This window comes from Athene cunicularia, assembly GCF_003259725.1.
Source record: "Athene cunicularia isolate RWA chromosome Z unlocalized genomic scaffold, athCun1 chrZ_part1, whole genome shotgun sequence".
NCBI classification, from domain to species: domain Eukaryota; kingdom Metazoa; phylum Chordata; class Aves; order Strigiformes; family Strigidae; genus Athene; species Athene cunicularia.
This window is the reverse complement of record NW_020799142.1, coordinates 26,272,270-26,290,199: the sequence shown is the minus strand read 5'-3', so window position 1 is coordinate 26,290,199 and position 17,930 is coordinate 26,272,270. Positions and strand designations below refer to the sequence as shown.

Here is a 17,930-nt window from a genome sequence, read left to right as displayed (position 1 = left end):
GGGGGGATGTCCTCATGGTTCCCCTTCCCAAAGGACCTGCCATGCATCTGCACAGCAGTGTGGTTGAGTGGGACTCCTGTGCCTGGCATGGGGCAGGAGGGACATGGGGACCTGGCTGAGCTCCCGTAAGAGCCTCAACAATCCTGGCTGGGAGAAGCGCCTCCTCCAGAGCTGTGCTTTGGGTTTCTCCTTTGTCAGGGGTCTTAAATCATTGCCTTGGAAAGGAGCATTGCTTTCAAAGACCTGTCTTCCAGGAATGGCTCCCTCAGCCCTTCTGGATGAGTGCCAACATGTTTGCACTGTGTTTGAGGACATATAGGAAATAATTCAAGGTGCCTTTTCCCCCTTCCCAGCTTAGTCCTGCTGCTACCAGCTACAGACAAGCTCTCAGCCACAGTCCTGAGAAGCAGAGCTGGGCACTCCACAGCTTTCCTTCACTCTCAAACCTTCCCTGGGGCTAAACAGGAGGCAGACAAGAGCCAGGCAAGGCAGGCAAATATGTGGGTCCATTGCTGCACTGGAGCCTTTCTCCACACAAGGCTGGTGGGTGGTGCGGTGTCTCCAATATCCCTGCTGAGTAGATCCCCAAAGTGTAAGGCCAGGAGAGTCAGTGGTCTTTTGTGAGCCAGCAGGAAAGGAGAAGAGAAAATGTCTTTATCTTATGTAATAGAAGAAATTAGAGGAGAATTTGAATAAGGTACTGGGACTCCTTTGCTCTGTTATCTGTATCTATCCATCCACCCATCTGCCTAGTCATCCATCCATCCATCCATCCATCCATCCATCCATCCATCCATCCATATCCATCCATCCATCCATCCATCCATCCATCCATCCACCTGCATAGTCATCCATTCTTTCATCTTCATGTATTCCCTCCATCCTGTCTGTGCCCCTCCAGCAGGCTGTCCTGCTGTCTGCAATCACACGCATTCATTCATCCATCCACCCATCCATCTTCTTCCACACTTCTGTCTATCTTCCTGTTTATGTGGGCCTGTTCCAGCTGCCCCTCCTCACACAGCTGCCTCAGCTTACATGATCTCCCCTCTTTCTGCTCTAAGCTTTTTTAAGATACTTGGAACATACTTCTCTGATCAGCAGTTTCTTAAAGGTCCTCACCCTTGGCTAGTGTCTGAGATGATCCTAAGGCATCTCACCAGTATCTTACTCATTACAACCCAATTTTTTCCCATCTGTTCTTCACACCCCTTTCCCAGCTGGGATAACGTCCACAAAGGTGCTGTTTTCCTGTCAGAAGTAGGTGTCCTGACAGACCATCTGCAGGGAGAACTCAGACCTGCCAGGTACTCCGCCAGGGACTATTCCAGGGCCAGTCTCACCCTGGGGCTCTGTCCTTTGCAGATGGGCTCAGGCTTCCACACGTGCCCATGGATCCAGTGGCTGGATCATGCCATGTGGTCCCACCTATCAACAGGACTCAGGAGCTGATGTCTAAACAGAGAGAAAAGAGCAGGAGAAGCATGGGGGATGCTTCTCCAATCCCTCCCTACCATCAGCTGCCTGTAGCCTCACCAGACAGCTCAGTGTTTTACTGCCCTGGGTGGTGTCTTCTGCTATGGATTCATTTAATCACAATTTTCCCCAAAATATTGGCATCCAAAGCATCTGATGGACATGGGTTTCTGTAATTCAATCACACTTCGTGCAAAAAAGCACTTTCTTTTGCTCTTTTCTTTTTTTTCTTTCATTTGCTACCCCTTATTTTATTAGGAGAAAGAGCAAGCGGTCTTTTTCTGTTTGTCCTTTCCATGTCACTCATCATTGCTTAGGTGTCTATCACGTCTCCACTCAGTTGTGTCCTTTTACGGATGAAGGGATCAAGTCTGCTAAGCCATCCCTAGGCAGGGACTATTACCAGCCTTTGCTATTCCCGTTTCCTTTCTCTGCTCTGTTTTCAGATGAACTGTACTTGTAATGGCGTGGGGACAGATTTGTGTGCAGCTTTTAGGGTACAGCAATTTCTATTTTGTTCTCAATCCCTTTCTGAACAATTCCTGGAGTTGGGTTTGTGGTTTTGGTCACCACTGAGCTGATGTTTTCAGGGATGTGAGTCTGATGGCTCCAAGATACGTTTCTATGGAGGCTGCAGCTTATTTGGATCCATGAGTGCGTAGGGGAAACAAGGCTTCTCTTTCCCTGTGTGCATCCCTGTGCATTTATTGTCACAGTGTTAGTGTCTAGTGGGTCTGTACTGTGATGTTCTTCTGTAACACTTTCGCACCCAGCTGTAATTTGGCTACTCTCACAGCCTCAGCAGCACACTGTCTCTCACTGCCTCAACTCCATTTTCCCCATGAGTTATGATGGTGTTGGGCAGCTCTGATCCAGCTCTGATGTCTGCTGAACTTCACTGGTGAAGTCTCCTACTGCCATGTATGACCACTCGTTCTCACCTTTGGTCTGCTGACCTTCAGCTGCTATAAATCCTTGCAAGAACTTTCCTCATGTGTCAGGGCTGCTTGATTTCCTTGGGAGGTACCTTGTCAAACATGTTTTTGAAACCCAGGAGTATTTTGAGAAGTGAATCACCCTTGTCTGTGTACAAGGCTTGGTGAAGCCTTGAAGGAACCTCATTCCCTGCTCATTCACCTATCCTGCTACACCCCATGTCATGAACACACACAAAGTATGCGGTTTTATCCTTGCCACACACAGCTCAGCGCAGCCAGTGTAGCTACACGGGAAAGATTCAATTGCTAAGGATCATTAATGAATGTCAGCTCGAGCTCCTGTCCAGAAACCTGAGAAAATTCAATTAGGCAGCTGGTGCCCAATGAGCTGTATTGCCCCACTCACAAGATGCTAAATCAAGCAGCTCAGCAAGGCATCATGTTATTGTAGAGAGAGAAGAAATGCCAGGCAGGGAGACAAACAGCATAGCATGCAGCAAGCAGCTGCCCTTTTCCAAAGCCCAGCACGGGTAGGTTGCAATCCTCCCACCTGGTTTCCTGGGCAGAGAATTGCAAGGGCAGCTGCCCGCATCCCACCTTCACTAGTAAATAACTCTGGTTTAGTGGTAACAAGTCCTGGGGCTCTGTCACCCCTCTGCTGGGAGTTTCTGATGCATTCATTTGCTTTTCAGCCTGTAACAAGTCATGTAGATACAGGAGTGGCAGTGACTTGCTGGTGTGAGCATCTGGCCATGCTGTGGGGCATTTGGCTGATGAGCCATACATGCAGCCCTGAGATGTCTCCTCCAAGGTTAAAGTCAGAGAAAAGCATCCTTTGAGATGGAGGTGGTCCATAAGTCCTGATCCTGTGGTCTTTGCCAGCTGATCTACTCTAGTCTAAGGTTAAAATAAATAATTATCAGGGCTAGTAGGAGAACTTGCCATCAATACAAAGTCAGTTTGTGCCCTAGTCCTTCTCTTGCTTCCTGGATATGATGGTAAGATCCATTTCCAAGGCACCCATGCCCGTGGGTCTCTGAGCTCACCTGTTTTTCTCATCTTCCTCCCCACAGACAGCCACATCCAGTATGAGCGGGTAGGCGCAGATGTGACCATGAAGTGTGGCTCCATGGACTGGGACGCAGCGGTGACCTGGACAGCTAATGGCACTGACATTGATGCATCCCACCTGAATGGGTCCTACCTGATCCTGAAGAAAGTTGACCTGACGCAGAGCGGCCAATACTCCTGCTACGAGGGCTCCTCCTGGCACCTCAAATACCAGACCTACCTGAGGGTGGGAAGTGAGTACCCCAGCATGGGATTTTGAGGGGAGCAGAGCCACACTCTCTGCTCCCATATTGACCCCTCACAGCCCACTCCTGCCATGCCAACCCCTGTGCTTTCCATGCATATGGGAGCCTACTTCACCCCACCATATGAGCTCCCTGTGGCATACTAATCCAAGAAGCAGGATGCTGAAATCATCATCCTGTCCCACACTTAGCATCAAAGCCAGTAGATTAAATGATACCTCAGGAATAATTTGGGAAGGGATGATGCTTCTCCATCTAGCTCAGTGCCATGGCCACCATCTCCACAGGTGGAAAGAGTTGGGGCTGAGCTGTCAGAGAGGATTACAGCCAGGGAGAAGTTGTCCTGGCCGGGGTTATGGCAACATAGTTGTTTCAGACGACCAACGAAAAGGTGGTGGCAGTTGCTGTGTGTTTGCAGGAGCCTCTGTGCACATTGGAGGCAGCTGCACATTTCCCACCATTTTGCATATCTTAAGCACGAGATGCGCTGATTCACAGGTCTCAGCACGGGAAATAAGAGTTGTGCTATATTTCACATGATGCTGAGAGCTGATAGCAGCTGTGTGTTTGGTGGGCTGCTGTGTTTGTACAGCTGATAGCAACTGTGTGTTTCACAGTACGGCATCTGCAACCGGCAGTGGTGGGTGTCTGGGAGCACCAGCCGGCATAGCTGGCTGTGGAATGGTGACTGCTGCGGAGGATGCTGCGAGACACCAGCTGGAAGCCCCACCAGCTGGGGATGCGTTGTGTAGGTAGCCATATGTTCCCAGGTTTGGAGGACACAGCAGCGCCTTTCTCTGCTCCTTGTCTCACCTTCTTCACCTTCCATCATAGCTAGGGTGGCATTTCCATCCTAGATGGTGGTCCAGGGACAGAGGGTCACAGCAGGACCAGACATGGCCACCATAAGCGCTGCAAATCAGGCAGGAGGGTCTCACTGCACCTGTAGGTCAGACTGAAGAAATCCAAGTCTCAGGGATGCTGCATGTTGTCCAATTCATGGTTTGGGATCTGCTGAGAGGGATCCTGTCACATGGGCCAAGGGGAAGGGTGCTGGGAGAAGCTGAAAAGCAATATGAGAAGCAGGCAATCAGGGAACAGCCAGCGTAAGGCAGGAGGTACAGCAGCAAGTGGGTATTGAGGCAGGAAGCATGGCAGACAAAAAGGCAATGGCAGATGAGTTGGGCCTCTCAACTGCGCTGTCAGGGTCAGGAGGTGTTCATGGGTAGTTCAGAGGCAGGGAAGGCAGGACCTGGAGTGCAGCTCCTCTGCTTGGGCACATGCTAGCCAGATTCCATCTGGGGAGGGGTCCCAGACCATGCCAATGCACAGGGGACTGCAGCCGAGGTCTGGAGGAAACAAGGGGACCAGGGAGGGGGCTGCAGTCTCGAGCCTCCTCTTCTGCAGCTGTGGCATCGCTGTGACTTTGCAATGGCTCTTCCATCTGCTAAGCACCTCGCTAATAGTAATCCCTGTCAATCTGCTCAGGGACCCGTGGGAATTGCTCAGTGTTAGAGCCCAAAACCTGCTGTTTCCTATTACTGTGTGTTCCCATTTTCTGGAGACTCACAGCCCCCCTAAGTACCAGGCAGCTGAGGAGCCCAGTTGGACACTGCAGAGGCCACCAGACCTGGGAGAGAGAGTGACAAATAAATAAGCGAATGCCCAGTGTTAACACAATTAAGTATGCAAGGAACTAATCAGGTGAGACACTTTTAGTGGTAATTAATTTAATTGCTTGGATTTTAATTTAATGTTCTCTGCAAGGTTTCTTTTCCCAGCACTGCCACCCCCAGCCCCTGCCTGCATCCCCCACAACTTTTCTGCCTCTACAGGATTGATTCCCTGGAGGTGTGTGGGCTGCTACAGAGGAACTGGTTTGAGAGCATCCCAGGAAGGGATGGAGATGGGGATGGAGGTGGAGACTGGCATGGTGATGGAGGTGGAGATGGATGGCTCACAGAAGTTTTGCAGCATAGCCCTGTGGTAGCATCCCTGCTGCAGATGAGTGCACCAGGAGCCCAAACCTGGGATTTGAAGGATCTTGGACTCGTTTCGTTTCAATTGCACAGGAAGTTAAATGAAAACAGGCCTGCGCCTGCATTTTCCCCTCTTACTGGGGCAACAAGAAAGATGACAGCAGTACGAATGAGGGGCTGGGGGCCACATGCGGAGAAGTGCTGGGGATCTCATTAAATAAATGATGGTACCTGGAGTGTACCCCTGAAGTGATGTAGGGATGCTCCTGGGCAGAGAATGCTGCAGGAAGGATGTGGGGAAGGAGTGGAGAAGGGCTGGGAGGACTGGGAAGGGGTGTCAGTTAGCAAAGTGAGCTCCATCATGGGGGTCAGTGAGCACAGGGATAAAGGGAGACCTGCCAGGAGTCAAGCTGAGTGAGCCCTTGCAGAGGAAATGAAAAGGGCGGTTAGCCATATAAATACGGAGCAAACGAGGAGAGAAGAGCGGAGCTGGCTCTGCAGCCAGGTTTCAGGGGAGATTAAAGGTAAGCTCAGAAGAGCCCAATACCAAATGAACGCCGCTGGGTCTGAGTGGTGATACTGAGAGCAAGGGCAGTACAAGCTGGGGGAGAGGATGAGGGATAAAATCTGGAGACAATCCTCTGCCGTGGAGGCACCGTCAAAGCAAATCACTCATTGAAGGCTTGGGGAGAACCTCATCCCCAGGTGAGGACATGTCCTGTTCATCAGCAAGGCTCATTAGCAGCTGAGAGGGCAGTGGCGTTACCCAGTGCTGTGGGGAGAGGCAACGTGTCTCCTGTGCTTGAGAGAAGGAAAAATCCTGATCAGACAGCCTGACCCCACAGCACAGCGGGGCCACGGGGCACGCTTGGAAGAGGGAGCAATTAAAGACATGGAGAGAAATGGAAAATGGGAGAAAAATACAAGGGGGACTTGCCAGGGATATATCACACCAGATTAATGTGATAGCTCTCTTTGATAAGGAAACTGATTTCCTAAGCCCAGAAATGTGGTCGATGTAATCTGTCTTGACTTCAGTGAAGTATTTGCTATGATGCCACATGGGAAATTATGAGTTAAACCAGAGAAAATGTGGATTAGTATGAGAGTTGGAACACAGTATAGGAAATGGCTAAAGGGGATCAGATTGTGCTGAAAGGGGAGCTGCTGGAAGGGATGGGGGAGCTTCGGCATCAGCCTTTGGACCATTCTCAGTTGTGTTTCCAGTAATGGCTCTGGCCCACAAGGACCAGGGAGCTCCAGTGAGATGCGCCAGTGGCTGTGAGGGGACCTGGGGATTTCTGGGGTGGGGATTTCATGCTGGTGGGGCCAGGATGCTATGTAATGGTGCAAAAGGCACAAAGCGCATGAAGGTGTCTCATCTATGTGCTTCAGGACATGTGTAGCTTCAACTGGGCTTTGGGGTGTGGTTTGACACCAGGGTCCACATCATGGGGAACGTGGCTTGAAGCTAGCAGCACCCCACAGAGGCTGGGGATAGCCAGGCTGTCTCATCCCCTGCAAAGACGGGGACATCAGTGCACTTGTAGTGGTGACAGTGTGCATCCAGGGATAGGGTGACATACCGATAGAAAGCCCACCTCAGAGAAGAGGAAGGGCCTACAGGCTTGCTTATCTGTAATGGTCCCAGATCACCCATCTCCAGTGTGAGAATCATCCCGAGCACAAACAGGGCCAGAGGAAGGCAGCACTTATGCAGGGCAACCTGTTCCAGGAGACTTTGAGCAGCGATGTGTTGCTCTGCCTCCTTTTTTCAGGCAGCTGAACATATGGTGAAGCACAGGAGAGCGACCAGGATACTCTGTGTTTACCTCCAGTGGATCCTCTTCCCTGCAGGCAGGCAGATGCCCAAGTGTGGCCAGAAGCAGCAGGCAATGAGGCCAGGGCTTTTTGCATGCCTGGCATCCCTGACCTGAGCCCAGGGCTGAGCACCAGGAACAGGCAGGAGAGAGGGGAAGACTCCCGGTACTGGGAGCGCGGCACCAGGCTCCCGGCTGCCCCCTCAAGCAACAGCTCTGCATTTGGAAACACACGGCCGGAGGGCCCAGGGATGGATATAACAAAGACGTTGGGAAATAATGCGCTCTTGAGGTTTGGCACACGGCTCCGTGCATTACAGAATGTTATAAAAATACTGCTAATGGGCCAGAGAGGAGTGGAAACGCGCGGCGGAAAGGCTGCCAGAAGCCGGAGAGCGCACATGGGAGCGGGGAGGCCTTGTGTGCAAAGAGGGAAGGGAGGGAGGCAGCCAGGGCGGGTGTCCATCCTTCTACTCCCATCCCTCTGTCTCATTCTAACCTGCCTATCTCCATCCTGACCTCACAGCTCTGCCCATTTGCACCTCTCCTTTCACCCCTCTGCCCAGTTTTGGGGATGCCCAAGTGCTGCTGGCCATGCTGCTGACCTCTGCTGCTCTGCCCACTGCCTAAGGAGGCTGCTGCCTGGTGGACTGGGGTACAGGCAGGGATGGGGTCTGAATGGGAGAGAAAATATAGCAAAACCTCCTCCAGCAGCAGGGACACAGGTCATGGTGGAGGCAGTGGGGTTGTCCTCTGTATTGCAGTGGTGACACAGTGGGTTGTTAGCCTGGTGCCAGCTGCAGCCCTGCCCCATGGTCATCAGGCGATGGTGGGAATGGGACTGGCAGAGGGCAAGCAGCTCTGGGCTGGCCTCCTTCCTCCATGTCTGTCACTGCAGTGGCTGGCGAGAGAAAGGGGAAAAAACATGCGGTTTGACGGAAAACTACATGGAAAAACAACCAAATTAACAGAAAAACAAACAAAGCAAAACCGGAGAGAGGGAGGGGGAAAGGGGCAAAGCAACAGGAACCACATGTGAGCGGGGAGGCCAGGAGAGCCCGAGTGTGTTCTCTGGCCTGATTAGCAAGCGATCAAACATTGGCCACTAATAAATAATCAGAACCTCCCTCTTCTCTGCCTTAGAAGTCCCTCTCCTCCCAGCTGGGCTCCAGCTGCAACCGGAGGGTTGTACTGCAGTTTGCATCTTTTTTTGTTTTTTAATAACGTTTTTTTCTTTTTCACCCATCTGAAATAAAGAAGAAACAGAGAAGGTAACCTCTCAATGTAAAACATGCACCTCTGGCTCCCCCAGAGAGGAATGCAGCACTGAGGCAGTTATGAGCATCCCATGATGGGCACTGGCTAAACAGCAGAGAAAGACCATGCTGGGGACTGGTGTCTGCCCACCTGCTTCCATAGGTTTGTTTGGTGGGAAAAACTGCAGGAATGCACTGCTGACACACCAGCTTGGGAAAATAGAGGTTTGGCTGGCACCAGCAGCCGGCAGTGAGGATGCCTCTGCTCAGGGCAGTGCTTCTGCTGCTGGCACGGATGCTCATGGAGAATCAGGGGCTCAGGGTCAGCGCGTGCAGATATTTCCCTGCTCGTGTCCAGCAATCTGTGACGCAGGGCTTGTGTTTTTTTTTAAAGCCCCTTTGATGGATTTTTCCCCTATGAACTTATCCAATTCCTTCCCGCAGCCGTGTAAACTAAGGTTATTTCGAGAGCAGCAAGTTAAACATGCCTGCAACCGTTCCCTGGCACCAGGGCCAGCTGGCAGGGAGCAGTGCCCGCCCCTGCGATCCCTCTCACCCTCCAAATGTGCTTCTGCCCCTTGGGGACAGCCCTGCGCAAGGTCAGCCCAAAGGCTGTGCCCAAGAAGTGCTTGGGGCAGGACTACATTAACCTGAACCAAACCTATGGCAGGGATGGAGCTAATAAATTTAAGCATGTGGCTGCTGATATTCCAGAACCAGAAGATGCACCCAAAGCTGTTGGGTTTATTTCTGAGGTTGTGGTTGATTTTCCCCTACATGCCTGCAGCACTGGGTTGGTCCCATGGCCCTGGGGGGCTTCAGAGCCAAGAATTACCCTCGGTTCCTGAGAGCCACAGAAAGGGAGTGTCACAGGCAAGGTCAACCAGATTGTAAGAGTGCTTTGTTCATCGAAATTCAGCTTTATTTCACAAGGTATGCAAGCTCTCCAGTTGCTGCCTTTCTGTGCTGTCTGTTCGCGGCTGGGAAAACTCAACGGACAAACTTTGCTGTTTGTGCCCAGATTTCAGGTCTTGGCCCAGCTGGGAGCTAGAAAGGCATGCTGGGTAGCAATATTCAAATTGCCATCCCAGCTTTTTAGGGAGAAGGCCAAAAAAACCCAAAAACCACCCACCCAAAAACCACACCATGCTCCCAAATGCAATTAGTCCTAATCAAATTAGGATCTGTACTAGAAAAACAAACACGTTTGCAGGCAGCGGGCGACCTTTCTGCCCTGTCCAGCAGGATGCACACTGCTGTGCTGCAGCGGGAAGTGCTGAATGAAGCCATGCCCCGTGGCCCATGTGCACACACACTCACACGTTTGCACCCACACGTGCACGCACCCGCGCCCTGCTGCGTTCCTCCCATCCTTCCCATTGCTGGGCTGGGCAGCCTGCCCAGCTGCAGCATAGCAGAGTGATGCTTCTTTGGCTCACTATGTAAAATATGATAATCTGGGGCAGCCGGTGTCAGAAACAATAAAAATATCCCCTCTCCCATCCTTGCGGCCCCCCGCTTCGTGCGGGGGAGCTAGGGGCGGTGAGGAGTGCGCAGTGGTGAGGCGAGCGGAGCGGCACGTGGCATTTATTAGGTGCTGCAGCATGGGACCACAGTGCTGGCAGCTCTGTCCTGGCCTCGCTGATGCTGTGTCCTGTGAACCCCCTACCCAAGGGCAGAGCACACCTAGGAGGTGATAATTGTGTGCAGGTTCACATGTCCCATGGCAGGTCCCCAGCGATGCCTGAAGGGATGTGGCCCCACACTTGACTCTACATTTGACAGATGAGCTCATGTGCTATGGAAAGATCACAGCTTCACCCTTCAGCTGAGTCACGGCAGGAGCATTGCATGGAGTGGGGGCACCAAGAAGCAGAGAAGATGGTCACCCCCTTGACAAACCACTCCCCAGGGTGGAGATGGGGGAGTTCCAGGCTTGCCGGTGACCAGCCAAAACCAGGATGGAGCGTCCATCAGAGAAAAGGTGCTTGAGGTTCTGGGACGCTCTTGATGAGAACTGGTGGGGTCCCAAGCTTTGGACCTACATGTGAAATGAGCCCAGAGGCAACTTGTGCATCCTCTCCTGCAGAAGGGCTGGAGATGAGCTCATGGGATGGGGCAGGGGGCCAGTCTGGGTCTTCCCCCCGGGCTTCACGGGGGGGAAGCTGCAGGGCTGTAGAAGAAGAATTAAAAGGACTTTGGAGCTCAACAGCTTCCTGGGAAATCCTCCCTGTCCTTGTCTAGCATGAATGCCAAAAGCTTCGTGCAGTAGCAGTACCAGCATCCCGTGGTGTCCCCGGGCTGATGGCAGCACAGCCTCCTCCCAGTCTCCTGAGGTTTGTTTATCCTCCTTAACATGACAAAAACAGCCCCGTAATTAAAGAAGCTCGAGTCCAGTCTAAACAGCTTCCACAACCCCTGCTCTGCAGTGCCAGGAATTAGGGATGTTCGGGTCTAAGAAGACAATGCCTCCTTGGCTGGGGGATGGTGGCCTGGGGCTGGGACTGTTCCTGCCGGGGGGTGGGGAGGTGGGGAGCAGAGGGGACACACGCTGGCTCTCTGTTTGCACTGGCCTCTACGCCAGGAAGGATTTTGTCTCAGCTATTCCTAAGTGCCCCTTGTCAAAATATTTGGCTCGAGCTTCCTGCCACCCACCAGCGGTGGGTCCCCAGCTTCGAGGGTGCTGGGAGGGGAAGAACCGGCCGGGATGCAGCCACCTTCTGTCACTGCAGCCATGGGCAGGGGGCAAAAGGGTTGATGCTCCATGTGTAGATACTTCTTTTCCTTCTCCACACACAGCCCCACACAGCTGTGGCACTTAAATAAAATCACAGTTTGCAGACGGTGCTGGAAGAAGAAACCCTGACGATGTCACCAGCATGGGGTATAGCTCTTGCCTGTCACCGGCCACATGGGCCCATGTCCACAGGGACCCAGACCAGGTAGTCTCCCCCGGGATGGGAAGACCCTACAGTGAGGATCATTTGTGACCCCATTTCTTCTGCATAGAAGGAGAGGAGATGGCAGGAAGCAGCAAATCCTCATCTTTTCCGGGCTCCCAGTGCTTCTGCAACCCTCTACAAAACTGCTGGAGGCTGTTGGGAACCATGGTGGGGCCTGGGCAGGCAGTAAGGTCCCGGCCAAGGGCTCAGCAGGGTCAGGGCAGGATCCAGTGTACTTCAGCATGAAAGACATTGTCATTAGCTATGGTTTCTCAAGCCTGTGCTTCTGCTGTAAATAATTTAGCAGAATAAATGTGTGCTAACAGCAGGTCAGGGTGGGGAGGAGAGGAGAGGGAGGAGAGTCTTGGGTCTGGAAAGTAGGGAAGGGCACTGGGAATAAAGTGAGATTATTTTCTTCCCATTAGTTGGACGGGGTGGTGTCTCCCCCCCACCGGAAAAGGAGTCAGAGGGTTCCCATGCCCAATAGATCCCTTCTCTCCCCAGTCCCATCCTGAGCTGTCAGCATCGGTACCAGAGGCAACTGCAGGACAATTTCCAGTTGCTCTTGCTCCAAGCACTTTAATGCTGTTTAAACAATTACGCAGTTGATAAATTTTGACAAGAAGAGATAGAAATAGCCTGGGAGAGCCACGCAGTAGAAATGCTCTAAACAGATGTCCCTTTTCTCCCCCTCCTCTGCTCCCTGGGGGTCTTTATCATTTGCTGCCAACTAAACAAGACAGTGTTTGCATGAGTTGGGATGATGAGGGTGGGGAGCAAAATGCCTCATTAAAATGGTTTATGATACCATCCCTAGGGTGACGGCAGCTTGTTTTTTCTCCAGGATGGTCTCCTCTGCACCAATGGGAGCCATGCACAGCCTGCCGAGCGCAGATGTGGCTAACAGCAGGCCGTTCTTCCCTCTCCCCGCCAGCTCACAGGGTACCAGACTGGGCAGCCTGGCTGCTGGTGTTGCAAGGGATGGAGAATGGTGCAGGTTGTTTGCCAAAAGCAAGTGACCAATGACAACCTGCTGTGCCAAGCAGCAGGGGAAAATTGGTGGGGAAATTTGGTCTCTCTCTGGGGTCATGAAGAGATGGAGGTCAAGAGTGCCTGCACAGACCTTGTGCAGCAGGGACCAGCATCAGCTCCCCAGCGCGGCAGTTTGTCCTAGCTGAAAGATGTGGAGGGCAAAGCAACCACAAAACCAGGGCTGGACCAGAGTCAGGTCCACAGGGGAACCTTGATGTCCTGTGTGACTGAACTCGGATGTGTAGGGAGTGGAGATGGATGCTGCTGTACATCTCTGGAGGCCAGGAGATCACTCAGTGTGTCCATGCCAGGAAACTGCAGGGAGGTTAGGAGCTGGAGCTGAAACCTTGGTGCTGTATTTTTGTTCATGTTAGGCTACCTTGTTCTGAGCACTCTCAACTCTGGATGTTTTTCCTCTTCATAGTCTTATAGTGTGTGTGGCTTTGTGCTGAGCACACTCCAGTGCATGGTTCATGAGGAGCAGCCTTTCACGGCATGGGTTGTCATGTGTCACAGGTGCATGTGCCCTGTCTTCTCAGGGAAGAAAGCAGAGGGCTGCAAGCAGCTCTCTGCCTTTCAGCTGCTTTCTGGATGCTGTGCAAACTGTGCTGGTCCAAACCGGTGCCTCAGGACACCAGCAGGCTGGAGCCAGAGAGTGTGACATAGGTTGTGTGTATGGTGGTCAGGCTGGGATTCATCATCTGTTGTCTTTAGAGTTGACAGGGTGCCATTCACTTTTTGGGGGAATAGCTGCCTTGCTGAATCCCTGCCTCTGATGGCGGTGGCCCACAGGTCCCAACACACACTTCTGCCAGAGAAGTGCCCAAGGCAGTTTGTGCTCCCAAAGCTATCCGTGCAGCAAGGTGAGAACCCAGAGCATCAGGCACTGCACAGGCATTTGTCTGAGCACAGGGCAGAGCGTGCTGGGCAGAAAGTGCCCATGCGAGTGTCTCTGTGCAGGTGTTGGTCTGGGTTGTGACACTCTGCCCATGCGTACCTGTTCATCACTGCCTGCATGCTGCAGCATCCCTGCCTGTGCAGCAGTGTGGTTGCACAGCCCAGTGGGCGGCTCTGTGACTTGAAAGAGTGTGTAACAGGTTTGAATGTGCCTTTGCAAAGAGGGGATCTTGACATGGGGTGTCTCTGGCTGTTGTGGGCATATTTCTAATAGATTTCCTAAAGCTTAATCCTCCAGTGCTGGATTAGTCTCTGCTCTCTACATTTGGACCACAGCAGTTTCCCCCTTCCCTCTGTGCCTGACTTCCCTGAATCACCAGCCAGGTGGAGCTGGCCTCTGCTCTTTGGCCTTTGAGCTTCTTCCTTCTATTCCTCCCTCCCTCACCCTCACCAAAACTCAGGGACCTGTACTCCAGTGCTGCACTGGGGACACAGGGCAACCTCTGCAACTCTCCCTGCCAGGGAGAGGAGGCCCAGCTCGCTGGGATGTAGGGGAGTCACAGACTAAATGAAAAATCAAAAGGGGAAACTGAGGCACAGACTGGGGAGCAACTTCCCAAAGCCACACGACTGGGTTTAGAAACAGTGCCCTCCTTACCCTACATGGCTTCCCAACTGGGGTGTGCTGGGTTCCCCCCCAGCCCACCCCAAGGGAGCAGCAGAGCAGCACACTCCACTCACTCAGGGCTAGGTGCCTCTGCATGGAACCGCGGAGCAGGACAGCTCACAGGCAGCCAGTCTGGAGGCATTGCCCACAGGCAACCTCCAAGCATACTCCGCTTTGTACTGTGGCCTCTCTCATCTAGCTCTTCCTCACATCCCTCGTCCTTCTCCTACTGCTGGGTCAAGCAAGCCAGAGCTGGTTGAGCATGTCTTGCAGGCACATGAGTTTACTTCTGCTTTCTTCTGCTCCCTGCAGCAGCTCCCAGTCTGCAGGAAGGAGGCAGAGCCACGAAGCCTGGGGACGGGGGAACTCCCCTATCTCCAGTTGACCCTGCTGCATTGGGCATAAGTGGCAAAATAAATTCCAAAATCAGACCCCTACACTCCTGCAGAGGGGAGCATGGAGCAAGGTAGCTGTTGCCGTGGCCACCCCTGCTATTCACATTAATGCAAAGCAGGTGGGAAAACTCCGCTGTGTTAGGGACTGTGCAAGAGCACACGGTTCCTCCTTGCTACAAGTGCCGGTGGTGACACGTGGTTTTTGCAAACCAGGCTTTCCCTGCTGGAGCAGTGTAATCACACCAACAATGCTCCCATTGCCTTTGGAGACTTGGGAGGGGAAACACCACTTGCTTTTTTAGCTGCCCAGGCAGCATTCGTGGGTGTGATTTTTGTTGTAGCAGCGCAGGGGCTGCTGCGTCAGCCCATGGAGGAAGCTGAGGGTTTTGTTCCGAAGTGAAAAAGAGCAGTGGGCTTTTTCAGAGGCATTAAAAAGCTCACAAAGCTGCTGTGACACATAGTCATTGCAGGCATCATTTTGTTGCATTCCCTTCTCTCGCTTCCCCGTCTCCTGGCGACTGGTAGATCAGAGCACACCTCGGGGATGATTCTCACTTGGGGTGAGCAGAGCTGCTGCCCTGGGTTGACAGTGGTGAAAAGTCTGTGCCTCCAAACATCTCCAGGGCTTAATTAGGATGAAAAAAAGCAAGATTGCAGAGAGCACAGAAGATACCTCCTGCAGGAGGGTGCTACGATGGAGACACCCCAAACTGTGAGTTTGTATTGGGACAAGCTATCCAAAAAGACCACTCTGGGGCTTTCAGAGCCAAGACTAACCAGCTCTGCCAAATGCTGCACATACACAGGAAAGAGACAATTTTACCTCCTCGCAAGTTGTTTCTGCGATGTTATGGGTGGAGTAATTTGAGAAGGACCTTGGAACACCAGGGAAAGTAAAGAAGGATACAGAGGGAGCAGGGGGAACTGCCCTAAGGAGAAAGACTTAACATAGTCTGCTCAGTGTCTTCAAGAGTAGCTGGAAAGATGCCCTGACTCCCGTTGGTAATTACCTCCAAGCGGAGAAGATACTGGATACTAAACCAGCAAGCAAAGCCATAACTGGAGCCAATGACTGGAAGCTGAGCACAGCCACGTTCAAATTAGAAATGAGGCTCATATTTTTAATAGAAAAAATGATTAAGCATCGGAACAAACTGCCAAAAGCAGTGGCAGCTCCTCTGTCGCTTGTTATCTGCAGAGCAAGGCTGGCTGCCTTGCTGAAAGATGATTCAGTCAAACACGAGTTATTGGGCTCAGTAGAGGGGTAACAGAGGGACGTAATGGCCTGTGCAACCCAGGAGGTCAGGTGAGATGAACTAATTTTCTCCTGTGGCCTTCAAGTCAGTGAGTTAAGGAAGGTGCATATCCCTGTCTTGCAGATTTAGCTTCGCAGTGGTTGTTTCTTTTGTCGGATAATGTGACTTCTGTGTTTGGTGCTGTGGAGCAGGGCTGTGAGAACAAACCTGCAGCATAGCAGGCTGTAGGGCATTCAGAGGATGCTGCATGTGCCTACTTAGGCTGCTTAGGATGGGGCTGAGACCATGCCCCTCATCCCCTGTATCTTCTGAGGTAACTTGCTCATATCTGGCCTGAAAGACAGCAGGAAAGTGGAGTTTATAAAGAGCAAAATGAGGGAGGTGGGGGAGGGCAGAGCTGCCCTCGCTGGGTCTAAACTGAGTTAGTCCAACTTGTGCAGAGATGCTGTGGGACAGTGATGGGATGGGGACGATGGCGGCTTTCCAGATGTCTCAGCCAGCCATGCTCCCTGAAGCACTGAGCTGCTCTGGCCAGCACAGGGAAGTTAAGCAAGGCACTGGGGGCTGCTGTGAATGAGCACCCTGGAGCAAGGTGCATGAGCAGGGGAGAGTCATCAGCAGTCCTGCAGAGCTCAGGATGAGCACAGCTCCTCACCCTGCTCCATCCAGGCTCCCTGATGTGCTTCGTGTGTGCTCTGCTCTTGGCCAGGAGAAGCTGAGCAGTGGCTCAGCACCAGGGTGTCTGCAAGGCACAGGGAAGGCAGAAAAGCAAAATGGACCAAAATAGGATCAGATGGCTCAGGGCTGAGAAAGGGAAGGGGGCAGGGAGACAGGGAGGAAAGACTCATATGAGACATTAGCATGAAGGAGAAGAAGCTCCCGCAGCCCTCCTCTGAAGGAGGGATTGACAGAGAGCTTTTGATGAGGAGCCGAATGGAGATAATGTGCCATCAAGTGACTGAGGGGAGGGAGCGGGGAGCAGCTCCCTGCGAACCTCTGCCTCTGCACAGACAGGAGCTTGGCACAGTATGCCCAGAAGCACTTTACCTCCCTTAATGGTCAGGCAAAGCCTCCCAGGCCACCCCATTAGGAGCTGCTTCCCCAGGCGAGCTGACACAAAGTGCTCGTCCAGCCCAGGGAGCAGCTGTGCCATGGAGCCAGTGATACTGCCTCCAGCCCTGGTGCTCCTGGCCCCTCTGGGTGAGGCAGGCCCTGAAAGTGCAGCAGGGCAGCACACTGGTTTGGGATGAGATAGGGTTAGTTTGTCTCTTTTTGAAGCTGTCTGACCCCTCCAGGAGCAAAGAGAGCCATGCATCACTCGGGGGATGCCACACACCCTGCAGGTTAGGGTGCTGTGTCCTTGTCTGAAGGTGCTGACATTGCACAGGGGGAGGCAGCCCGGGGCAGGGGGAACTGGTGGTCCAGGGTAGCAAATGGGCCATGGTGGGCTTGTAACTGAGTTGCAGATGTGGGGCTTCAGGCTGGTGTTGCTCAGGGGCAAAGCAGCACCCACCATTCCAGGCTCTCCACCTGCATGCAGCAGGCATGGGTGAGCTCGTATGGGGCGGGCTGCGCAGCAGAGACACGGGAGGAGGAGGATGCCGCCCCAGCGCAGGGCTCCTGCTGGCAGCTTTTCCTCACGAAGGAAACTAACATAGCAGCGGCTGCTGCCAGACTCGATCCGGGGCATGTATTGGCGGGAGGAGCTGGCTCTCCTCGTGCTAGAAGGAGGCCAAGTCGTATTCACCTACTGCTCCGGCAGTGCTCCCTGCTTTGCATGAAAGAGGCACTTTGATTGCTGACATCTGTAGACAATCAGATAAGAATTAGTTATTCCTCTCGGCATAAATGGTATTTCTAATCTCATAATCCCTTAATATTGTTCTCACCAGGATGTGGCTGCTGCTAATCTCTGAGAGTTTGTTCTTGGGCAATTTTCAGGGAAGGCCCGGGGGG

The 17,930-nt window shown here is 52.7% G+C and overlaps 1 protein-coding gene across 9 annotated transcripts in view; it reads left to right on the top strand.

Moving 5' to 3' along the window:
- The window catches only part of CNTFR (ciliary neurotrophic factor receptor), a 197,828-nt gene that overhangs the window by 134,308 nt on the left and 45,590 nt on the right, over positions 1–17,930 (top strand). For all 9 annotated transcript variants that reach the window (XM_026865928.1, XM_026865933.1, XM_026865934.1 and 6 more), the window contains one exon: positions 3,488–3,718. In XM_026865928.1, coding sequence (XP_026721729.1) covers positions 3,488–3,718 — 231 coding nt within the window. The remainder of the gene's footprint in view (positions 1–3,487; positions 3,719–17,930) is intronic.